General features: G+C 35.0%; 1 protein-coding gene across 1 annotated transcript in view; it reads right to left on the reverse strand.

Annotated features, from left to right (window-relative positions):
- The window catches only part of SPAG16 (sperm associated antigen 16), a 919440-nt gene that overhangs the window by 464062 nt on the left and 428542 nt on the right, over window positions 1-26836 (reverse strand). Inside the window, exon 11 of the mRNA XM_029933901.1 lies at window positions 15604-15747. Within this exon, the coding sequence (XP_029789761.1) occupies window positions 15604-15747 (144 nt within the window). The remainder of the gene's footprint in view (window positions 1-15603; window positions 15748-26836) is intronic.

The raw sequence follows: 26836 nt of genomic DNA on the forward strand, positions 1-26836 counted from the left end.
AACTGTCAGCAGAGTCCTACTCAGGGGTGGAACTTGTGAACTGCAAGATCATGACCTGAGCCTAAGTCAGATGCTCAACTGACTGAGCCACCTAGGTGCCCCATATCAATTAATTTTATAAGAAGAGTTATGTATTGCTAATATATACAGTTTCTGTATTTGTTTTTTAAACCTTTAAAATATGGCAATGATAGAGGATAAATAAAATGTTCCTTTATGGTAAATGATAGTGTGTGATAGAACCATAGCTAAAACAGTTTTTAATGGAAATTAAAGAGAAAGAGAAATCACTGAAGACTAATCCCATCACAGAACACTTCATAGAAAGCATGACATGTTTCTGAACCTCAAAATGAGTAAGGCTCTTGGATGCACAAATAAGAAAAAAAGCGTCCAAGTGAGTGAGGGAAAGGGCGAAAGTCAAAGTAGAGTCCAGGAACAGGAGTAAGTGCTTTTAATTCAGTTTCACAGTAACTTTGGCTAGGACTAAGTGCTTCTGTTAGAAAAAAGGGGGTATGCCAAGATAAAAAATTTGTTCTAGGTCAATTTTGGCCTCATATGTTACTCTAAGGAGCATCATTTTATTGTGTGTCATAAATAAGGGATTGTGACTGAATGATTGCACTAGACTGTAACGTGATGAAAAAGTAATTTTTTTTAAATAACCATTCAGGGCTAAACAATATGGACTTGAGAGAGGCAGGGAGAAAAGTATGGCAATTTGTGTCATGATCCATAAATGAAACCAAGGTTAAAAGTAGCAACTAGATCATTAGTATGATGACAAATATTTTTCAGTGATGTTAGGAATACAGAAGTAAATATTATGGTTCTTTGTCCTGCTGGTCCATAAGACAAATTTGGGTGAAGAAGTATATCTGGGATATTATCATTATCTGGGAGGATCAGGAAAAGATGGCCTTAAAAGTGACTTTGAAAGCTCAGTCTATGGATTGAACGTTTGTGTCTTCTCAAAATGTGTATATTGAAGCCTAATCTGCAGTGTGATAGTATTTGGAAAAGGGGCTTTGGGGAGGTAATTAGGTACTGAGGGTGGAGCCTTCAGATGCGATTAGAGCCTTTATAAGAAGAGACACTAGATAGCTTGGTTCCTCTCTATGCTCTCCATCACACAAGGATACAATGACAAGACAGGCCTGGGTGTCTGAGGGGCTCAGTTGGTTAAGTGTCCAACTTTGGCTCAGGTCATGATCTTGTAGTCTATGAGTTGGAGCCCCACATTGGGCTATGTGCTGACAGCTCAAACCCTGGAGCCTGCTTCAGATTCTGTGTTTCCCTCTCTCTATGCCCCTCTCCAACTTGCACTCTGTTTCTCTCAAAAAGAAATATTTAAAAAATAAATGGGAAGATGCACCTGCAAACCAAGTAGTGGGCTCTCACCAGGAACTGGTCTACCAGCACCTTGATTTTGGATTTCTCAGCCTTCGGGACTATGAAAAACGTTGTTGCCTAAGCCACTCAATCTATGATCATTTATTATAGCAGAACCAAAATGACTAAGACATAGCCCTGAAAGTAGATAAAGAGGACAAGGAGGAGGAGTTTGGAGAGCATTCTGAGCACAAAGAATAGACCATGTAAAGGCCCTGATGTGCTACATAAATATAATCAGTTTTCTGGAATGTTCTATAATTTCAAAGAGCCTTTGATGAGCAAAATGATTGTAAAAACTAAACTATAGTTGAGCAAACCTGGGCAGAATTATCTTGCTAAGCATGTTTTCTCCTCTGTAGGAATTATAAAATGCATTATAATGTTGTCAGAATAAAAATAATTTGTATCAATAGGGTGTTTAAAACCTGTTTTAAATTTATTAACAAGTTAAGTGACAGTGGCATTACAACAGAACTTGAACCCCAATATAGAAATTATGGAGAGACGGAAAACTATATCATTTACAAATGAATTCTAAGCATGTAGCATTTTGACAAGAAACAAAGCTAGCCAATAACCATAATAAAGATCAGATTAGCATGGGAAAGGGCTATTTAGTTGGGGGACGGTGGGGGATGGAAAAAGTAAACATTTTAATCAAATCCAATACTTTGTTATTGATTTCTCTTTGCCAGACATACCTTGTAGAATACTTATAATGCTTTTGACATTGAGCTATCTGACCAAAGCTATTGGATTAGTCAAGGTAAAAGCTCAATTTCTGGTATAATCTCTTGTATTTCATTTATATGTGACATTTCTTTTTCCACAAGAAGGCTCTTAATATTGATAAAATAAGTAAACTGGAATCCCAAAGGGAATCTGATGTCCACTCACACAAAATAGATTTGTAAAGTGTATGTAGTAGCCAAGAAAAGGACCAATTACATGAAGATCATGGGTTTCTTCTTTCTTTTTTCCCCCCTTTTCTATTGGTTGTTGTTGTTGCAAAGTCAATACCAGTAAGATATTCTGTCCTTCTATGTGTTAGCCAATTTCTTATCCTTGAAGTTTGAAATTACAAAAAGCTATGTTCCTACATTTCAAATGAGTTTTATTATTCAAAAAAATTAATGTCATTTACTGACATTAAATCTGCACTTGCTTGTAGTTGGATACTTTTACACAATGTCAAATCTGTAAAGCTTTTAAAAGTAAACTCCACTGGGGTATTTTCTTATTTGGTTCATCAAAGTTAGGACAATTGTCAAAAATATCTTGAGAAGCCTTAAAGCTGTCTTGTTTAATATTCTCAGTAAGATTTCAGATGAGGCTCAGATATCACAGATTCCAAAATGTTTCAAAATAATGTTCTGGTTAATATTTAATATAACTACAATAGGTCTTATTAAAATTTGTGCCAATCAAAGACATCAAATACATAGAGAAAAATGAATTTAAAATCATAATAAAATAAAATTAGAATAATTCTTAATGACTACATATCAGGCCATTTTTATTTAGTGAAAAAATGATAGGGAAGAAATGTAAGCTACAAGTCTTGAAGTTTTTGCACATTTGATTTTAGCCTGGAGGTGGTATTTAGTATTCAGACCCCAAGAATGTTAGCACCTGAAAGTCCTCTTTGCTGAGTCCAGTCCCTTTGAGATTTCACATCTCAAATCCAAAATTGTCAAATAAAAAGTTTCAATATTAAATTGTGGAAGCAAGAACTAAGATTGATTCTTTAATTCATTGCAACCTCTTACTATGTTCAACAGAGATTTCTAGTTTTCAAATGCAACAGACATTATTTATTGTTTATCTTACTTCCGTTTCTCTCATCAGTCATTGCACCTTGGCTGGACCTTCTCAATCAGGGCTCTTGCAAGAGAATTAAGCCTTAACGTCCTAATGCACCCTTTGAATATAATACAGTAATCTTTCATACATCCAGAGCTGGAGAACTGAGAAACCATCACTCAAATAATTTTCTCTAGAGCTATTGAGAAAGGTTTCCCTAGACTGAGAAAGGCTGGTAGAACTTGCTTATTTTTAACAGAGACTATTACAATGGTCTACCTGGTGGTTCTACCATTAGTCTCACCTTCTTCTAATTCATCTTCCATAGGTTATGATTTGCTTAGGTTTTATCAATGTTTTAAATCAAAAATTAAATGGTATTTAAAAAAATATACCTTCTCTGATGAAGATGCCAACCATATTAAAACAACAGCATATTTAACATACCACTAAGATCTTTATACTGCTTACCTTGCGATTTATCAGTAACAATACTCAAGTACGAAAGCTGCTACTGTCCTGTCACTGGGTTTATAATAACTATTGCTATTCTATAATTGTACTGAGCATGTGATATAGTTTTTAAAGAAAGCTGAAAATAAATAGGATAGCCATACCATGAGCCAGTTTGCCCATATAGATTTCACATTTACATCAAAGTACATTGTAGATGCAAAATGACAACTCTTGACCTCAGGGCTTATGTTGTCTTTCAAGGTGTTACATCTTCTCAATTAGAATGGTTTCATATATATTATAATGCTTTTCTGAGATGACTGTGAGCTTTTCTGGTATTTGTGAAGCAAAAAATTTTCTAAAAACTGCAGTAACCTGCCAAGGTTTCCTCTGTAATTTAATCAGGCCATCAATCAGCAAGGTTAGGTCATACAAGCTAATATTTCTTTACAGCTTAGATACAGTTGAATGATTTTTGGTTTAACTAGAGGCAAAATGTTAGTTTCTCATGACATTTAACAGTTCCTGGAGTCATTATTTTGACAGCATCTATTTGACCTGAGAAACTTCTTGCTTATGAAAACAGTCTTAGGGCAAAATTTGCTTATATAAAAACTCAGGAATAAAAATGACCTCAAAGGTCAATTTTAATCATCTATTAAAAATAAATATGGGCTTCTGAGTAAGATGATGACATACACCAGGCTTCTACTTCCTCCATCCTGACTTTATAAGAATGACCAGGAAAAGATAAAAACAAAGAGCAACATGCTCTAAGTTTGAAGATTAGGAAACTTGTCATCAAATGCCTGATTTCAAAAGAATATTTGCTAAATAAACTGCACACCAAATAGGTTGGAAGAATGAACAATGGTCTGGTTTGCAGTTTCCCATCCATAAAAAAATAGGAGCATTGAGAAATACTGAGTGGGAACACCCCACGAATACCTCTTCAGAGAAAAGAGGGGAATTTATGGGACTAGTTGTCATAATATACAGAAGGTCATTAGCAAGGAATGTCTTTCTGGAACGAGTGTCTAAATTATAAACAGAATACCCAGTAGGAGCTCCCTCTAGATCTGAATAAAATAAATCTCAGAAGTAGGCTTTCCTTTTTAGCAAAGTTCTAAGAGAAGGAGAAAGCTCATGAAACTGAAGGCTTCTTTCTGGAAGGGGCATGTAAAAATAAGTGGAAAATCAGCACACTTAGACCATTTCCCATTGAGTTATTTTTTTCTTCATCTTGTTTTTTATCTTAAACCATATGATCTTTGAAACAATGCTAAAAGTCAGAAGAATGAGACAATTTTAAAAAATCAGAGAATTTTAGGAAACCCTCTAAAATATATTCACTAACAACAAAAAAAGAGAAGAAAACAGTAAGAAAACTGCTGAACCCTATTTGCCAAATGTTCAAGACAACTCAGCATCAAACAGCTTAGCATCTATGAAGTTAGAAAAGGTGAGGTACGAAAAATCTCAAATGAGAATCATGCAATATTAGAGGATGGGACATTTCTAAAGATGGATGTGGGATGATAAAACCAGCCAAGGAAGGGATTAGAAACAAGAAATAATGTTATATGTTGAATATGTATTTTGTTAAATTGAATGTGTCAGTTCCATGTATTCAAATGTTTTTCTGTTAACTGGAACACCCCTAAACCTGATTAATGCATCTACAAAAATCCATAGTTAACATCATACTTAATAGTAAAAGAACACTTTCCTGCTAAGATCAGCAATACAACAAGGACCTCTGCCCTTGCCATATCCATTCAACATTGTTCTAGAAGTTTTAGCTGAAGAATAAGATAAGAAAAATAAATAAAAGGCATCTCTATTGGAAAAGAAAAAGAAAAATTATCCTTGCAAGTAATACGTGAAGATAACATATACAGAAAATTCTAAGAATTCTACCCCAAAATAACAAAATTAATAAATGAGGTTGCATATTGACACAAGATGAATATAGAAAAATCAACTGCATTTTTAGACCTTAGCACTGAACACTCTGAAAATTAAGAAAGCAATTTCATTTACAATTGTATCAAAATGAATAGAATAGAATACTTAGGAATAAATTTAATAAGACTAGTGCAAGACCTGTGTCTTAGTTTTCTTTTTATGTGTACTATAAGATATCACCACAAATCAGTGGCATAAGCTAACACAAATTTGTTATTTTCTAATTCTGGAAATCTGAAACAAGTTGCACTGTGAAGTTAAAGTGCCAAAAGCATGTGTTCTTTGTGGTGCCTCATGGAGACAATTCCTTACTTACATGACGGTTTTATACCACTCTTACTCTGACTTCTTCTGCCTTCCTTTTTCACATTTAAAGGATACTTGTGATTACCTGGGGCCCACCTGGATAATCCAGGATAATTTTCTTTTTAAAAATATTTTTGATGTTTATATTTTGAGAGAGAGAGAGAGAATGAATGAATGAATGAGCACGGGAGGGGCAGAGAGAGAAAGGGAGACACAGAATCTGAAATTGGCTCCAGGCTCTGACCTGTGAGCACACAGCCTAACATGGGCTCAAACTCAGGAACTGTGAGATCATGACCTAAGCAGAAGTCAGAAGCTTAACTAACTGAGTCACCCAGGCACCCCAGGTTAATTTCCATATCTTAATGTCAACTGATTATAAATATTAATTTCATCTGCAATTTTATTTTTAAAGTTTATTTATTTTAAGGGGGAGTGGGCAGAAAGAGGGTGAGAGAGAATCCCAAGCAGGCTTCTCGCTAAGAGAACGGAGCTGGACATGGAGCTCAATCACATGAACTGTGAGATCAGGACCTGAGCCAAAATCGAGTTGGATGCTCAGTTGACTGAGCCACCCTGGCACCCTTCACCTGCAATTTTAACACCACCTCATAATAAGACCTATTTATGTGTTCTTTACATTATCTTGCTTCTTTTCATATTTTCTATTTTTGATCATTGTTGAAACCTGACATTTAAAATAATATGGAAAGTCTGGAAATCAGACTTCTGCCTTTTCAGTTTGCCATTGCTGACGTTTGTTATTGCTATTTGTGTTTCTTAGTGATGTTCCTGAATAAGTCAATAAAGTATATATTCTTTGTTTTATGTGGACACAAAAACCTGCTTTTTTAAGCTAATTATTGGACAGGTCCTGGGTAAATGCCTTGAATCAATAAGTCATTCTGTCTTTGGTAAGTGTCTCTGCATACATGTTGAGGCACATGCTCAACATTCTGGAGGTTTACAAGTCAGCCTTTGCCTTTTGCTTCCTGCTTGAACAACAAGGTCAGTCAGAGGTGAGAGATTAAATCTTCCTCAATTCTTTCCTAGGCGTGCATAACCCCTCCAAATCCATGAGTCTTCTGATATTCCCAGGAATATGACAGTGTTTCAAAACAACTATGGGAATTCTCCACTTTTCTGTTTAAGAATTTTGGTCATCCTCTGAAAAATATGAAATCTTACCATTTGCAACAATATAGTTGGAACTAGAGGGTATTTTGCTAACTAAAATAAGTCGGAGAAAGAGATATCATATGATTTTACTCATATGTGGAATTTGAGAAACTCAACAGGTGAACATGGGGGAAAGGAAGGAAAAATAAGATAAAAACTCATGGGAGGGCAAACCATAAGAGACTACAAACTGGGGGTTTTTGGAGGGGGGCCGTGGGTGGGGAGGATAGGTTAAATGGGTGACAGGCACTAAGGAGGGCACTTTTCAGGATGAGCATTGGGCATCATATGTAAGAGATGAACCACTATTGGGTTCTACTTCTGAAGCCAAGACTATACTGTATGTTAATGAATTTGAATATAAATAAATAAATAAAAGACTTTTGGCCATCCTCTTGTTTGCCTCTGGAAGCTGTAATACTAAACATACTACTAATTGTTTGCTACAAATGCCCTGTCAAATGGCCCATTCATACAAAATAAGTTCTGACTCAGGGCAAATAAGAACAAGCTCTGCAAATAGGTATTTTAGGGGGCTTCCAGAAAGCACAAATAGTGACATTGATCTGAGAATGGGGCTTTGTGATCTCCAGCTTTGTTTTGATCCTCTACTTGCTCATACTGGTTTTCAAGCCATGATTTTGAGGCAGTTTATTTTCAAGGCTACTACAGAACTGGGGAGAGAAGAATGGAAAGTGGGTAATTTTTGTCCAATAAACAATCCTTGAGTGGCTGCAGGCCTTTGGTTAACTTCTAAAAAAAAACTGATTGTGACAATTTTTATCATCTCTGCTTTTATGGAGGGGGAAATTTTCGAAGATTCTTATTCTGCCATTCGACATACACTTCCCCTTTTGACTGGGGTTTTGAGTAAAATTTATTCTCATAGTAATTTTATTCAGAGAAGATTTTATATTTTAGGGTTTCCATAGCAAATGACGAATATTAGGCTTGATAAAATAATCTCATTAACAATGAGTGGTATGCATGTGTAGGTTTGTGAGTGTATCCCTATAATCACATGAGACTGTTAGAAGTGGGGAAAAAGTAGCCATATTCAGGTCTAGCATCTTCAATTCTGTTCATTTTAATTAAGTAAATATTTATCTATTCCCTATAATGTTTCGATTGATGTGCTATATTCCTGGATTACAAAGATGGGTAAGAAACAGACCCTGTCATTAGTGAACTTACAGTATTCTCCCAGGTTTTTTTTTTTTCATGCTAGGTAGAGAGGTCAATAGACCTGGAGACAATATTGGTTTCAGAAAAAAATGATCTAGGCAAAAATCAGCCCAACACCACCAACAATGCTAGTGTTACCAAATGCTTATTTGGAGTCCAGGACAGTGAAATGTTTTACGTACATCTTCTCGTGCATCCTTCATATAACCCTCATGAGGTAGGTTATCCTCATTTTCAATCGAGCAAGTAGGCTATCAGAAATAAAATAAAATGACATAGCTGGTTTTTGTCATACTATTACTTAAAAACAAATCTGACTTTAGAAGGTGCTTCTGATGTAGAACCATATCCTTCCATTTGCCTGAGGAGGGCCCTTGGGCAGAGTTTCCAACTTTTCACTAAGCCATTGAGCCTATCAGAAATATTTATTTTTCCAACACTTTTCTCTATGGTGATCATTACTACTTTTAAAGTTAAACAATAAAATTAAATAAGAATGCTATTACTTTCAAAGATTATCCTCTTCATCCAAAGATGACTAACTATATTAAGAAGAAAAGCATTTTACGGAACTCTTCCAAGAATGTAAAGTAAACCATTAACATTTAACAGATATATCTCAGAATTATCTCGGTAAAAATCTACTGAGGTTTCCAGGTGATCGCAGTCGCTACCTCTCAAACTCAAGAAAGAAGCAGGACATTCCAATCTTACGGAAATTGTACATTGGCCTCTTCCTTATGCTTTCAAATTTCAACTCCTGGCTTCATGCTCACAGCCAATAAAAAGGTTATTCATGCTTCTTCTGTTTTTTTAATAACTAAAGATATACTCGTCAAGGAGCTTTCATACTATGGTTTTAGGCATTATATAAATACAACAACACATAGCTTGTATGGGGAAGAGAGAATTTGAGGAATTTTTTAGAGGCCTATTTATTCACAATTCATAAATCAGCTTATAAGGGTAGAAGTTATGTTTAACAGGAAGTTGTAAGGTCTATTTCTGCCTCAGGCGATAAACTCAGGAAGAAAAAAAAGGCAGCACTCTGAAACTGTTTAAACCACTAATCCCAAATAGTTTCGTTTTATACAGATATTTGGGAAGATACATGCTGTTTTATGTAATAAGCTGTGAAGACAAAAGAAAATGCAACTCCAGGCATCAGAGAACTAGACATTGTATTTACACTCAAACTACTTTCTTGCCAGTGAGCAGTTCCCTGGTATAGGAAAAAAGCAAATAGTATATTATTAAGGTAGTGTAGTATGTGTTTTATTGATCTAAAAATATTAACCTGGAGATTTAGATGCAACTCTGTGCTTCAGTGGCCGAAACCTTGTCTAAAAGGACCAATAATAATAAAACATGCCTGTGGATATAGGAGGCTCAACACTGTATGCTTTACAGTTCTCAAAAAACAAACTAAAAAAAACTACTTTAAAAAGCATTTTTTTGGGTGTTTCTGTTAAAAAAAATTCCTCTTGAAACATAATCTAAAACCTAAAAAAAATTTTAAGAAATATGCAGAATTCTCTTTCTTCTTTAAAAACAAAATATGGTAAGTTTATTGGCTTAAGTTTTAAAAAAAACCTTATCCTCTTTAAAAGCTAAGACTAGATATATAACATACATTTCAAATTAATTATATTTATTTTTCAATTTATAACTGCTTTGATGTCTTACTTGGCAAGAACTTCAGATATGATCTTATCAACGGATAAAATATGGTTTAGCAGCATTTTTCTAATGGGGTTTGTTGGGACCCAGATGTCACAACACATTTTCTTTTCTTATCCCATTGTGTTTAAGGCTATCAATTTTATAAAAAGTTTGAGTTATCTCCAAATTCTCAAAATACCTATCAATGAATAAAAATAATAATGGGTAATGTTTATTGAACATATATATGTCAGACAATAGTAATTTGTGTCTTTAATATAGCATTTAACCTTCACCATCAACCTACAAAGTAGGTATCATTATTCTGCCCCTTTCACAGATGAGAAAACTGACAGGACTAGCAAAGGTGAAGCTAGGATTCTAACTTGGCAACCTGAAACTGATTCCATGTGTTAGAGGTTTAGAGTAGGACATCTATCTTGCACTAGAGTATGCATACAGTTTCTAGTTTGTGGCATTGTACATTTCACCCTTTCAACAGTGCACATGCAATACCAATGTGCATTCTCTGCATTGCTCCACTCATTCACCATTTTCAGTGACTGAAGAATTTCTTTCAAAGCTGGTTCATTCCTCTACCTTGTAAATGCATAGGGTACTTTACCTTACCAATGTATGATTGTCATCTAGTGCTAGATATGTAATAAAAGCCAGTTCTACAGTGATTAGTTACCCATGCCATTCGCCATTCCTAAAAATTGTTTTGATAATGCACATCCTACTAAGGAACTTAGAAAGTTAGATACAAAGGAAATCAATTCTATATAAACAACTTATGGTAATGATTAGTTTTGTGTATAGTATTATTATGAAGCAAAATAGCCTTTGGGAGACATCCTTTGTGACAAGAGTTTTTAAATGCTGTCAATTGTAAAGTCTATATAATATTGATCCAATGCCTATAATTAAAAGTTTTCCAGGGGCTCAGTTAGTTAAGTGTCTGACATTTAATTTCTGCAGGTCACGATCTCATTTATGGTCAGTGAGATGGACACCCATGTTGGGCTTTGTGCTGACAGAGCAGAATGAATAAACATTAAAAAAAGAAGTTTTCTACATACATTTTTTGTGAGTTACAGATATGCTAGAAATTGTCAGTGTTCAAATAGTTTTAATAAAAAAATCGTTATCGTTAAGAAAAAATAATCCTTATCATTAAAGAAAAGAAAAATATGTGGCTAACATTTATTGAGAATAAACACCAACTGAACAAGTAACTAAGTTTGCACAGGTATGTGAGAACTTGGACAGGCCTTGCTCCTATTTTGATTTTAGGTAATTCAGGTATTTTTGCCTATTTGGTTTTATGATCCCCACTTTGCCCTAATACCTATAAGCACTCATTCCTCTTTTGACCCATCTAACTCCATGGCATCCAGATTCTACATTCACCCACCACATCTTCTTAGTATCCCAGCTGTTCAGCTGTTCAAAATCCATTCTCCTTGTTAATTTCAAGCATGGGACTTACCAATATTTGCAAACATATGTGCCTCAAGTACAGATGCTAGATTTTATCCAACCATTTTAAAGTAATTTTCAATATTTATATATTTATACTTTACTATATTTCAATATTTATATATGATAACTTATACTATAATGTCTTCATAGTTTTATCACTTATGTTTTCCACACTTTTCAAGTACAATTGTATATTGCCATTTTAAAAACATATGACTGAATTCAATTTTCTACTTTCTTTTTAAAAGTTTTATGTCTATGATTATGAAATGGACCCATAGTTAGGATAAGGGGAACTACAACTGTTTGGTATAGAACTAGGTTTTTGCTATATTTTTAAAACCAGGAATAAAATTTCCTTATTTCCTTTCTTTTCAAAAAATGTAGTGAACCTAAAAATTAAATGATTTTTTAAATGAAGTTTTTAAAATTTAGCCTTTAATGAAATTGATCTAGATGATAATGCAAGGTAGAACTCCCAAACTGGTTTTTTCTACTGTTATTCATATATTCTGGGTTTCTATTTCATCTTGATTGAGTGTTGGTAATGTTTATTTTTGTAGATAACTATTATTTTATCAAAAATTCCAAACATGTATATGTTTTTTGTCTCTGTGGCTTTAAGTCCTTCTCAATCACTAACATTTATACTTGTTTCCTCACTTTTATTTTTCCAGAAGTTTTGTGAGATATCTACTTCTATTATATAGTTTCATATTTTTTATCTCAAGAAGGCTTTTAGACTAATACATATTTACTTTTTTATTCTAATTTAATTTATATTTTTCATTTATTCATTCTTTTGCTTTTCTAAATTTTGTTGACCAGTTGTACTTTTTTAACTTGAATACATAGTTCATTTATTTTCATTGTGTGTATGTGTTTATTAAACCATTTAGTGAAGCATTTAAAGCTATGAATGTTACTCTGACTACAGCTTTGGTTACATCTCAAATATTTGATGAGTATTGTGGTAGTGATTGTTTACCAACTAGGTAATGACAGTTTATAGTTCCTCTGTGACCCAATATTCATATTGTTACTCTTTAATAATGCAGGTTTCAGTTTATTTTATTTATTATTTTCTTCTATTATTTTTATTTTAAAATTATAGATTACATGATTTCTATTCTGAAGAACTCATTTATACTAAATCTGTTGTGTAAGATTTATTCATTAAAAAAACTAACAATAAATGATTTCAAAAATCTGTTTTCACGGTTAAAATATACTATTTTATTAATTCCTCTAATTCAATTATAATTTTGTTTACGTGACAGATTAAAAACTGACAGGGAGATACTCTGAAGTCTTTGAAGTTGATAACTATGGTTTTGTCAAAATCTTCTTGTATTTATAAGATCTTTTGTTTTATGTATTTCCATATCATATGGGCTGAAGGGGGAGGGGGAGGGAAGGAGGGGGGTGATGGTCATGGTGGGGGACACTTGTGGGGAGAAGCACTGGGTGTTATATGGAAACCAATTTGACAATAAACTTTTAAAAATAAATAAATAAATAAATAAATTTAAAAAACATATCATATTATCTGAATCCTCAAGTGAAGAGTTATCTTCTCTGTTTATTTTTCATCTGCCAATCCTTCTTTGCCTAATACTGATATCACTTTTCCTACTGTATTTGTTGTTTATGCACGGAAGTGGTCTGCTATATTAAAGGAAATAGGACAGCAAAAACTCATTTGGGTAAGTCAGGGTATGCCACTGTCATATTAAGTAGAATTGACCTCCAAAAGAAATTTGGATTATGTCATTGTGGAAGAAGAGACTGTGCATTGAATCTCATAAGCAGAACACATCCAGCTGGAAGTTACAGAAAATACTCAACTAGGAACAACCACAATTAAAAATAAAATAAAGAATATGTACAAGTTTCCTTTTCTATGTGAAGATCACAGGAATTAGACAGATGTCAGTAAGTAGTGTATCCACTCTGAAACTTTTCCAAGGAAACAGAATCAAGCTAATCACAAAGATGGGCTCTGAGAAAGACTGCATTCATCAGCAAAAGATCCAACTACATATTATCATAATTGAATCAAATTTATTTTGTTTAATTTTTAATTGTTGTTTAGTACACAGATAAAACGAAAAAATATTTTCAATCATAAACTATTTTTTACTGACCAATTACCTAAGCCAAAATAAAAATCAAATGTCACAAATTTAAATTTTATCAGAAAGTGTAAATTTCAAATTTTAAAACATAAACATTATATATGTGTGTATATATTATATACATATGATCTTCAATGTTGATTTGCATATGTTAAGCATTATAAAGTTTTGAGGTTTTGAATATAAACTCTTTATGAATTGAACTCTTTCCCAATATAAAAGAGTTTTTTTCTTGTTGTTTCCAATAAACATTTATTTTTTTCATCAATTCTACAAAAAGAACACTTGCTATTCAATACCTCTCACTTAAAAACATTTAAGGTTAAATGTAGTTTTTCCTCATTATTTTTACCCAATGCACTAGAAAAAAAGCAAACTGTGTAGCTACATTTTACTACAATTCTGCCAGAGAAAGTAGTGAATGTAAATTCATGTTATGAGTGAATAATGATGTATTTCACCTCCTTTTAATTTAAGTAATTGAGTGGGAAAATGGGAAAATCTATTAAAAGGACCTTGTGCTGGTCAAGCACTAATGAGAATGTCTCTGAGTCACTGGTTGTCATGGTAACAAGGCATTATGGAAATCTGATTAGCATGCCCAGCATGCTACATAAATGACAGACTATATTTCTAATTGTGTTGTCTCTGTTTGCAAGATGGGCTTTATATTCCTACAAGGTGAGAGGTGGAATGGATCTGTATCTGTATACCAAATATGAAATGTAATATATATTTCAAAATTAAGTTCAAACACTTAGTACTAAAGACAAATTACACTTTGAGAGGATTCTCAAAAATTAAATCAGCTGACTTTTCTCATTAACTTACAAGTTTCTAAACAATTTCATTTATTTTTATTTCAATCTAATTTCATTGGCTTTCTTATGAAGGATAAGACAAAGATAGTTACAATAAAGAGAGAGTTTTGTGAAAACATGAAAATAAACAGAGGTCCTCCTGAGAACAAAATTTCCCAATGGAATGGTTTAGAAATTGCACCAAGAACTATGAGTCTCCAAGAGCACCTAGACTAGAGATTGTTAGAGTCAGATGGAACAGCATTTACGAATGTTAAGCGTAATGATGAGCAAGAGAATATTGTCGGGATTGGGGCTAGGAGTTGCCCCAGGATAAGTATGGATAGAGCTTTCTGCCACTAGAAACAATGCATCTAAGTGTTTAACAACATCTGTACCGCTGCACCCTTGGCCTCTGAATTCAGAAATTATAGGGCTAGATGTTTTCAATTTTGCTTTGCTCTCTTTAATATGTTGAGTGTCATTAAATTTTCAAAGAAATTGATCATTGCCTTCTGATCCTTTTTGGTAGATAACTTAATTCTAAGAGGAAAACCTAAAGATTACCAGAAGCAAAATAAACACTGGTGTGCATTCCTGACTAGAAATCCATGTGTCTTGTCGGAGCTTGTGACTACAAAGAGCATAAATAATGCTTGTCCTGGGAAATTTACTACTTTTGTTAAGTGCATCAGCATGTGGACTAAGTTTTACATGATCCAAATATCAAAAGCAATCAATCTAAAGTCAATATAATGAAAGCCCAAGAGCATTTCTCTACATGTCTCAAAATTCAGTAGAAGGTGTGAGATTGCAGAGATAAAAGTACAAAGCCAACAGAGTATAAACTTTCATTTATACAAGATGACTAAGTCCTAGAGATCTACTGTACAACATAGAGTCTATAGTTAACAATATTGTATCATATACTTGAAAAGAGGGTGAACATTATTACATGAAGTATTTTATAATAATAATAATAGTGTGGATGGGAGGAAATGTTTGGAGAGGACAGATATGTTTATAGCATAGATTGTGGTGGGGTTCCAATAATGCATATTTATCTTCAAACTTACCAAGTTGCATGCATTAACTTTGTGCAATTTTTTGTATGTCATTCATACTTAAAGTGTTAACAACAACAACAACAGGAGAGTGATTGAAGCAGAATAGGGAAGTGCATTCTGGGAAAGAGTAGGCAGATTCAGGGAATTGTGTGCACTGACCTGGGATGGAAGCAGCAGTCAGAAAGCCAGTCAGTGTGGCCAAATCCTGTGAGAAGCACATTGCCTTTGGGGAACCCCACCACCTTCCAGAGGCGGTCCTCCCCACAGGAGATTAGGATGTCTTTGCAGGGGTGCGTGATGATGCTGCACAGGGAGAGACAAGAAAAGAGAGTTATGGGGCAATAACAGCAAATTGTTCCACATTTTGAATAAACAAAACAACAGTGGATAAACAACAACGAACAATCCCATTTCAGCAAGGCAGGACCACTCACAAAATGCTGGTGCAGAAGTCAGAAGAGCCAGGTTCTACCTCCTGGCTCTAATGATTACCATCAATCTAACAAACTTTACTGGATCTCAGATTCCTCCTTTGTAAATAAGATGATTGGTTTAGGTGAATGTTCCTGCCTTAATCCTGACTTGAAAATAATAATTCTGATTTTTCTTTTATGGAAGAAGAGTTATGCCAATGATAATTCGGTATTAGGATGTTTGAACCAGTAGGCATGCTTATTATAGAAAATGAAGATTCTTTTCAGACTACAGTGTATCTTAAATCAGACATTATCTAGGAAGAGATCATGAATCATAACCACATTATCACAGGTCTATAACAAATACTATAAATGAAACATTAACTCCATGGCCCACTATCTACACAAAGTGAAGAAGCTCAAATTCTGTGCTAATATGCCACCTAAATTGGCTTCAGTCAATGCACAGTACACAAATTACGGTAATGAATTCAGGATGCATAAGGCAATTCCCACTCTATAAAGGCATAGAGGGAAATGAGAAAGAAGTATGTAAAATTAATGATTAACACATTAAGCAGTATTATTTGAACTGGGCTATGATCATTGTGGCTATTTAAATACTGGAGTTAAACCATTCTAAAATCAAGAGTCTACAAGGTTAATGCCTGATATTTTATCTATGGCAATGCTTTAATCTTATTTATATAGAGTTTCATCTATGGTTTACAATGTAATAGGAACAAATGTGCCCAAGGTTAAGCACCTATTAAAATTTTAGCCTATCTATATATTACCAACAAATTGTCCAATTTCAACATAGCCATCTCAAATCAGAGACATAATACATTTACTTGCCTATATAGTGAAGTACAACAAATAATGACTTAAAAAATAAAAATTACACATTCACTTCTCCCACAGTCCATTCCATGAATGGTCTTGTTCCTTTCTTCTGCAAAATAAACTTTAGGAAATCACTTTCCTAATGACAGCATGGTCTCAGTCCACACCTACATCATTAACTCCAGGGCTTACATGAGAGCAAAACTTTTCTCATCATAGATCTCTTCCAGTAATGCCATTAAATCCCAGAATTTGGGGCTGAAAAAATATGTTCTTGTATTAGATCTATATAGTTTGGGAAATATGCTGGGGTCAGTCAGTGTTAGGAATATTCAACTTAGAGGCATGTAACCTCTATGACCAGGACCCTCTTTTTAGTGAGACACTCTTTTTCCCCAGCATTCTGCTGCTCAAAATAAACACAAGAGGGAAATTAGTAATTTTGCAATTCATCACAGTGTTGGTTTGTGACTTCCAGAAGGCCAACTCAGGAAAGGAATTTATTACAGCTCAAGCGGGGTAGAGGATACATTTATAGAACTTAATTAGAAGAGAATTATGATGAGAGGTAAAAAAAACAATGTCAGATTGAAATGAATTCTATATCCAAACACACAGAAGAAGGAAAACCAAATCCTTGAAGCTACTGAGTGGGATCTATGTTGGCTCACAGCTTTCCTGGCAGGCACATGCACACTCAACTGGATGATAAATTGCCCTCTTTAAGTAAGATAACCCAAATCATTGATGTCTTTACAGACTTTGAAAGGTAAATTTCCAAAATGACTTTTGTGAGGGGAGCTATTTGTAGAAGTTAGGAAAAATACATAAACAAACCGGTTGGTAGTTAATCAGTCTTGAAAGTGTTCTTTCCAGGCTCTTCCTGATCTCTTCTAATTTGGGGCCTCCTCCGAAGCACCTGTCACATCCACTTCCACTTTGCATGGTCTTATCCTGCTCACCAGACTCTCTGGCTTCCTTGCTCATGTAATCCTTTCCAACACTGACTTTGTTTTTAATACCTCTCATCTATAAATGAGTTTTCCTGTAATCACTCTGGACAATTTCAGTCAAGAAACTGACATCCTGCTCTTAAACGGATATATTTTGACTCGTTCATGAAGGGGTCTTTTATTAACCAGCTTATACAGGAGAGAATGCTTTCATCTCAACCAACCAACCAATCAATATTTGTTATCGAATTAGTCACTTGATAAGTATATTAGCGATGCTGGGTCATAGTGATAAAGACCCCCGATCAAGAGGAGCAAATCCCAACTCAGATCACTCTGTGTGGGAGAAGGATCAAGATTGGGAGCACAAGTTAAGGACCAGAAATATTTCCCAAGGTACATAAAGTCAGTATTATTATCAACTCTGCACTGAGGCAATGCTATCAAAAATCTTTCTCTTCTTCCTTTTCAATGATATCTAGATTCAATGATATCTGGAATTGTTTGAAAATTGAACATACACAAGAATGTGTATGTTTTTTATATCCTTACACATGGAATGAAAGCTCAGGAGGGCAGTGGTTTAGGTCTGTCTGTTTGATATATACTTCCTGGATGTTCAACCCCAACAGTGGTGCACCAAGTAGCTACTCAATAAATACTTGTCAAGTATCTGACTGAGTGATTGACTTTGGTACAATTAGTTTTTTTATTTGATGACTAAGTAAACAGAAGTTGAGATAATATATAAACGGCTCAAGTTCACATGTGATAATGGATGGAGGCTGATTTTGAACTCAGGATAGTTTCATTTTGGGGTCCATGATTTTAGCTACTTCTACTTAATATCAGTCTTTCATAGTTTATTATTTATATGTGTATATTATAAACATTGGTGAATTCTCATTACAGAGATTGGAGATATTATGTCACATAAATGCTTAAGTTATTTAGTCCCTATTAACAGAATTAAAGAACCTATGTAGGAATTATCAGTATATATATTTGAGCTGGGTGCCACTTGATCTCTGGTTGTATTTTTAAAATATTTTTATGTTTATTTTTGAGAGAGAGAGTGAGCAAGTGGGAATGGCTAGAGAGAGTGGGAGATGCAAAATCTGAAGCAGGCTCCAGGCTCCAAAATCTGAGCACAAAGCTCCATGCAGGGCTTGAGCCTCCATACCATGAGATCATGACCTGAGCTGAAATTGGATGCTTAACTGACTGTGCCACTTAGGCACCCCTTAAACTCTGAATGTCTTAAAGTCTGTTGTGAACTCTACCTTTTACAACTAAGGTGCTTCATTGCTGTAGGGAAAACCAGCTGAGTAGCATTCTCCAACTTCCTGTCTGCATAAAGCTTCTGTGCTGATTAATTGTATGTTGCACTTAATAAAATCTTCATAAGAGATCTTATTCTCTTGTGCTAATAATATGAGCCTTGTATGCACTTCAAGGTGTCAGAAGGCACTGAATTTTAATCCACCTATTCCTTCCCATATAGCACTCTGTTAAGGAAAACATAGGATGCTTAGTAAGCATTGATTCTATAGGCTTTTTTTAGATGTTTTTTTTTTTATATTTAGTTTTTAGAGACAGAGAGAGACAGTGCGAGCAGGGGAGGGTCAGATAGGGAGATATAGAATCTGAACCAGGCTCCAGGCTCTGAGCTAGCTGTCAGCACAGAGCCTGAAGCGGGGCTTGCACAGACCATGAGATCATGACCTGAGTCGAAGCCGGACACTTAACCGACTGAGCCACCCAGATGCCCCAGTTCTATAGACTTTTAATTCAGTGAGAATTTTCACTGTGAGTATATTCAGGACTCAACTTTTATAATTATGCTTATCTCTGAATCAGTCTTTTCAAGAAGTTGAAGAATAGGAGAAATAATGCACACTTTATAGGAATCAGTTCCTGATTACAAAATTACAAACATTAACTCACTTAATGGTCATAATACCCCTATGAGTTAGTTCTACTATTATACCCATCTTGCAGACTGTGGAACTGGGGCACATACAGGTTAAGTGATCTGCTCAAGGTCATGAAGCCAGCAAGTGACAGAGTGAAGACGTGACTATAAGCAGACTGTCTCCAGAGTCCAAGTCTCTCCATAGAGTGAGCTCAGAACTTCAGCTGCCTTTTCCTTTTTTAGATGACAATAGGAGCAGAAACCGAGGCATGGAGTAGACTAGTATTTAAGAGTGTGGGCTCCAGAGTAAGATATGAGTTCAAACTCTTACTCCAGTGTTACTTGCTAGGCATCCTTAGCTAAGTCACTTTACTAGCCTTTTTCTCAGCTTCCTCATATGACACATGAGAAGTATCTGGTACAAACCTCATAGATTTCAGAATTAAATAAGTAAATACATGTACATGACTTAGGGTAGTGGTGAACAAATAATGAAACCTCAGTGAACATTATCAAAGCACAGTCATTGAGGCCAGCATGCCTAGTTTGAATATTGGCCTACAACTTCTTTAACAGTTAATTACTTTGTATAACTTCTCAGCCTCAGTTTAAATATTTGTGAAAAGGAGGGAAAAATAAAACTCATTCATAGAGGTGTTGTAATGACAAAATAAGCTGATATATGTAAAGTGGTTGAAACAATATCTCAACATGGTTGGCTCTCCATAAATGTTAACTATTATATTATTCAACATCATTTTATTTCATCATAACCTGGCCCTCCATGTATTTAACTTCTATAAACCATACATGCTTCTTTTGAAGAACATGGGCAGTAAATTTGAGACTTCAAATTGTAGATATTTAGAGAGAAATGATGTCTCCGTGTGGTTTGACAGACATTAGCCACTGCTGGGCTTTATTTGATGTTAAATCACCTGGTGAAAATGCAGGTCCCAAACATAATACTTTCCCAGGTAAACATAAAGAAGTTCTGTGGTTGTGTATGAAATGATTTTTAAGAAACGCATTGAGGGAAGCAGTGGACATTATGTGTACACTGACTCCCATTCCTGTCATCATGCATACATCCGGGACAGAGTAGCTGCGGGCCATCGGGGAGAGCGTCTGCCGGGTCATAGGCCTCCTGAGACAAGAACAGCACAGTTCCTCTCCCCAAGCTCGGTCCACAATTAGAGGTGTCTGCCTTGTAACCAGCAAATGACTTTGCTTCTCAAAGATGTCTTCCTGAAGTTCTAATTAATAAGAATAATGAGCTCTTACTTAATATCTTCCTGGCACCTGCCCTAGGTGCCACAAAGTCATTTTACTTTAAGCTTTGAATATAAGCTTTCTGCTTCCCTTTAACTTACTATTAATTATAATTACAAGATTCGAAGACAAAGGCCCTGTCACCTCATTCCCAAGTTAATAAGCTTGTGACTAGGGTGGAAATAGTACAGGAAAACATCTTAGGGTTTTAAAAAAAGAAAATGTGGATGAATGCTAGTTCTGCTTCTTTATGAAGTCATGTCCTGATGAAGCATCCATAAAATGTTTTGTTAAACAATACCCCAGAAACGTTACATAAACTATTATGTTCTGTGAGAGATTTTTCTTTTACAAAAGGACACATTCCTTATAATAGACCACATGATATATACTTCAAAAGCACTCCTCTCTAATTGAAATTGTTCTTTCCAGTAGTGGTATTACACAAGAATATTTTGGAAGGAATATGTGTAGGTGTATGGTGAACACTATTAATTATCAGTAGAGTCGGTGACATAAGCACCACTGTTAGACTTTTCAAAGAGAAGAATATTAATCCAAAAAAAAAAGATTGTCACAAGAAAGACTAATTAGATACCCCTGTCTTCACTTTGGGTTATTCAGCATTGTAAATGTTTCCTTCACTTCAGTTCACAGGCTCTAATTATTTCCAACGCAGAAGATGAACAGTAGTTTGAAAATGAATCAATATCAAAACATGTGCTCCATAAACTTGAGGTGACCACTTAGCTACTTATCCTTAATGACGGCACACACTCACACATGTTTTTATCCAGCTTACCTATACAAGTATATATAAAAGATTTGTCTCCTTGCTTAGCTAATAATTGCATCTTATAATTGGATATGCATCAGGATTTACAAAGAACTCTAACATGAGACTTTTTTCATCATTTCGACAAATATGTATCAAGAGTCTCTGATGCAGTTTGCAAAACAGACAGGGGCATGACCCTCATCACTTTGCTCATTTACGTATGAAAGGAGGGAAACAAACAGCAACAATACTCTAACTGAACAAAATGATTCAGCTATAAGAAAAACGCAAAGGGATATGGCAATGATGGAGTGGGGGATGTTATTTTTGATGAGGTGCTTAGGGGAGTCCTCCTTGAAGATGCGACATTCTAGCTAACATCAGGATGGCAAGAAGGAAGAAGCATCTTTAGGATGATTTAGGGGCAGCTGGTTTCAGGCACAGGTGACAGCATACCCAAAAGTGCTATGGCCAAAAGGAGTGGGTGTATTAAAGGGAAAAAAGATCAGGGGTACAGCCAGAGCAGGCAAGGAGGGCTGTGTTGAGGATGGACGAGGGACTGCAGAAAGACAAGGACCAGATCATGTAGGGCATCACAGTCTAAGAAAAGAAGACTGAAACCTATCACAAGATCATTTAAGTAGGAGAATGGTATATGATTGATAAGTATTTAAAAGATCTCTCTACCTGCTACATGGAAAATGAGAAAGTGCAGAGCAAGAGAAGAAACCAGGAGATTTAGCTAGAGCTATACAACAGTAACCTAAGAATAATGGCTTTAAATCCATTTAGCATATGGCTAGCTCCTCATTACTATGACAGATGTCACTTTAGCTTATTAAGATTTTCATCAGTATCTTTAAGATACTAGGAGTCAACTCATAGTTGTACTCAGCAATAAAGGATATCAAATAAATTAAGTGTACTTTAAAAGGTGCCAAAGCAAAAGAGACTAAAAGTCATAAAACATATCTTAGCACAAAATAAATAATTAGAAATCTGTCAAAATAAGGGATCAGGTCACATTCATTTTCAGAATTCAGTTAAGAAAACGTGAAACATTAAATCCTAATACTTCTTTGTCACTTAAAGTTTTAAAATTGTGATACTACAGATTCAAAGCTAAGTAAGATTTCTATTGTCAAGATCTGGAAAGTAGTACTTCCTTTCATTTTTACTAAATAGGTGGGCATTTTCACAGTTTATGGATTTAGTAATAATGCCCTAGGGACACCTGGCTCAGTCGGCTAAGTGTCTGACTTCGGCTCAGGTCATAATCTCGCGGTCCATGAGTTCAAGCCTTGCATCAGGTTCTGTGCTGGCAGCTCAGAGCCTGGAGCCTGTTTCAGATTCTGTGTCTCCCTCTCTCTCTCTCTGCCCCTCCTCCACTTGTGCTCTGTCTCTCTGTCTCAAAAATAAATAAACCAAAAAAAAAAAATGCCCTGAAGGACAGTCAGAAAGGCTAACCTCTTTTTATTTTAATTTTTTGTTCAATATTCGTGCATACATTGTATGTACATTATATGTACAGTGAATTTGGAGTAAACAGTCTTTCCTTTTTCTTGCTACCTGGCTGTAATGCTAATCAAATCATCAACAGGTTAGGCAGGGAAGCCTGGATGTGTGTTCTAGGTCATCAGTGGGAAAAGATCTTCAGCAGTGACTTAGATTACTCAGTAGATACTCAAAATGCCAAACATCAAAAGAACCAATTTACACACCCTTATGTAACATCATAACATTCACCCATATAAGCAATTGATAAACTAAACCCAAATCCTTTGTAACAAGATATAAATTGTTTGGCTTTTCTCATTCCATGCAAAAAAACCAGTTCCATACAACTTTCCAAAAATCTTTGTTTTCTTTGAATTGCATAGCACAAATGTATATTTTTAAACTAAACTAAGTGTTAGTTTAAATTCAAATAGAACCAGTTTTCTAGGAACAGTTTTCAAATTAAAGTCCAATCTTAGTTAATCCTAAATAAATTAAATCAACTCTATACTTATAAATAAGAGTAATATTATTTTTGTTGTACTATTGTCTATAGACTAATATAAACACACCATTGAGATTTATAGATCTGTATTTTAATATGGCAAAAATCTCCAAATATGCAGTCAAAGATAAGGATTTTTTACTAACACTCAACTCAAAGTCACTTATGAAGAGTCAACATATATGCAAATAAGCAGTCTAAAAATCTTTCAAAATGTATTGTGACCTCATCTACACTATTGGATGACTCTGTTTCACAGGGCGGGGAAACTCCCACTCTTATGAGTGCATAAATGATGTCATTTCTCAATTGACTTCGAAATGACAATTCTTAAAGCTTGGGGACCACTGGCCCTGAACAAAAGTCATTTAAATTTATTATGTCTCTGTTTCCTCACTTAAAAATGTGGTGTCATTTATCCTGTCTCCTTCACTTTATTCTTGTTTTGCTTATCAAATAAAACAAACCTTAGAAAAGGATACTCTTAATCTGAATATTATCCTTCCCTTTTCTCTAGAAGTTGCTGAACTTTCTACTATATATGAAAGACCATTTCAAAATACAGACTCAACTAAATTAAACATAAACTCCAAAGACAAAGGAAGACAAGAAAGGTTATTTAGGTAAATGGAATAAGGGAGATTATCAAAATAGGTTAACTGTTTCCAGATTTATGAAAATGTCTCCTGGAACCTTCCTGTTACTTTAGCAGCTGAACATTTTATGCTACACAGTTTTATACACACTGCTTCATGTTATGAAATCGCTGTAGTTCTTTATGGTTTAGCAGGTTTGAAAGTTACATTACACATTTATGTTCTTAAGAAACCCATTTCAGTAATAAAGTTTATTTCGTTATTTCATGTTTCAGCAATTTACAAGAACTCTGTAGCTATGAATATAAAAATTTTCAATTTCACATCATAGTATATTAGTGACATTGAGTAGATGCTTTTTTAAGCTAAAGTCAAACATCCCCACAGTAAGAGCTCTATCGTGAAATCTCTTTTCCAAGAGAATATTTAAAAATACAACCATGATATATAATCTAGGAATAATTGGAAGTATTACTAATTAAGGCATGGAATTAAGGTAAATTTACATGCTATAGTATAGAATTCTGTTCTGAATGTGGCCCAATTTATTACAAACTACCAAGCCAATATGAGGGCTGTAATTATATTTAACTATTGATGCTATTTTTGGTACCTATTTGATAAATAAAGTAGAAAGGCAAAATTAATTATTTTGGTTGCTTTATTATTGAGAAACAGTACAGTTTAGCATTTTTTACAAATATGTTTTGGAATTTAAGGAACATGTTGAGATTATCATAAATTATATAGATCATTCTGAATATCAATTTCTAGATTAAAATGTGTCCTAAGACTGAGTTTATATCCCCTTGGCCCATTCGTGTCAGAGTCCATGCAGCAGGACTGATGGGGACAAGAAAGGGCACTAATCTCCAAGGGTGGCACTCACTGTACACAGCTGAGGATGTTCAAGGGGGAGCTGAGGAGCTGAGGATAAGGGACAGGAGTAAAACAATTACAGAAACATCTCCATAAGCTATTTAAACAGCGTGGACAAGTTAAGTTCAGGGTTGGTGCCTGAAATGATGAATACAATGAAAAATGTAAATTAATGGGGTGGAGTTCGGTGACCAACTCAGCCAAAGTGAGAACTGGTAAACACTTAAGATGGTAAGACTTAAACCCTACAGGTCCAAACAACGACAGATCAAGTAAGATAAACAAACAGACAGGGGTGGGGTCATGATAATTTGCCAGGCAAGTAGGATGCTGTTATGTCTTTTATTCCCATGAATTTGTCTTTGGTTTGCAAATGCTACTGACATCCTCATTCCTTTCCATGTGAAATAGACAGAAATGAATAGGTGTATATTGGCTACTTGTTCTTTTCCAGAACTACCTACTTTGGGTAAGAAAAGGGGAAGAAAGAGCAATCCAAGCAGCAACCTCCAAGAATCTCAGGTAAGCCCTGGAGTTTCTGTTTATACTCAGACCAATATTGCAATCACAACAGAAGCAACTGGGGGCTCCTGGGTGGCTCAGTCTGTTGAGCATCGGCCTCTTGATTTCAGGTCATGATCCAAAGGTTGTGGGGATCAAGCCCTACATAGAGGTCCACACTGAGCATGGAGTCTACTTGGGATTCTCTCTCTGTCTCTCTCTCTCTCTCCCTCCCTCCATATGTCTTCCCCCCTGCTCTCTAAAATAATATATATATATAGAATAGTAACATCATACAGATATTCAATTCCATGATTTATTATCTACCTTTACTTCTATCAATTTGTGAAAGATATAAAGGTATGTACCATTCTCAGTTATCTGAAGGATACAACTTAATCAAACATCCTTTTATGATTAACTCAAATTATTTTCCTTATGCAACATTTAACATCTGCAGCAGAGACCATCATAAAACTTTTCAAAGTTTCCCTATACCACATGGCTCTGCCTTCAGTTATATTTTGCAATGTGTGTGCATGTGTGTGTGTGTGCATGCATGCACATATATGTGTGCAGGCATGTGGGTGTGAATATATAATTTTGTTTTAACATTTTATGTTATCCTTAGCAAGGAAAATAATCTCACTATAAGAGCAACCAGGAGAGGTGGTGTTTACTACAGTTTACCAAGCCCTAATCCTTCCTGTGCAAGCCTCCCACTATATCTTGTCCTTTCCTTTTTTTTTAATGTTTTATTTATTTTTGATACAGAGAGAGACAGAGCACGAGAGGGGGAGGGGCAGAGAGAGAAGGAGACACAGAACTGGAAGCAGATTCCAGGCTCCTAGCTAGCTGTCAGCACAGAGCCTGACACGGGGCTCGAACCCACGAATGGGAGATCTGACCTGAGCCGAAGCCAGAGGCTTAACCAACTAAGCCACCCAGGCGCCCTTGTTGTCCTCTCTTTAACTCACTCATGTGGGTATAAGAATGCTGAGGCTAAGGTTCTGTGTGCTTGAGCACTCTGCTTTATCTCTTCTTAATGTAAGATTTCAGTGACTTGTAAAATGTCACCTGATTTAATAACTTCATTTATTATATATATTTCCATCCTCTTATACAACAGTTCAGCTGCTTCTATTCCTCTCCCCCACATCTTTATCAATATTGCTAATGTGTTAAAGCAAAGTTCAAAGTGAAAGGGAGAAAAGAATGATGTAGGCAGATAATC

This window comes from Suricata suricatta, chromosome 3, assembly GCF_006229205.1.
Source record: "Suricata suricatta isolate VVHF042 chromosome 3, meerkat_22Aug2017_6uvM2_HiC, whole genome shotgun sequence".
NCBI classification, from domain to species: Eukaryota; Metazoa; Chordata; class Mammalia; order Carnivora; family Herpestidae; genus Suricata; species Suricata suricatta.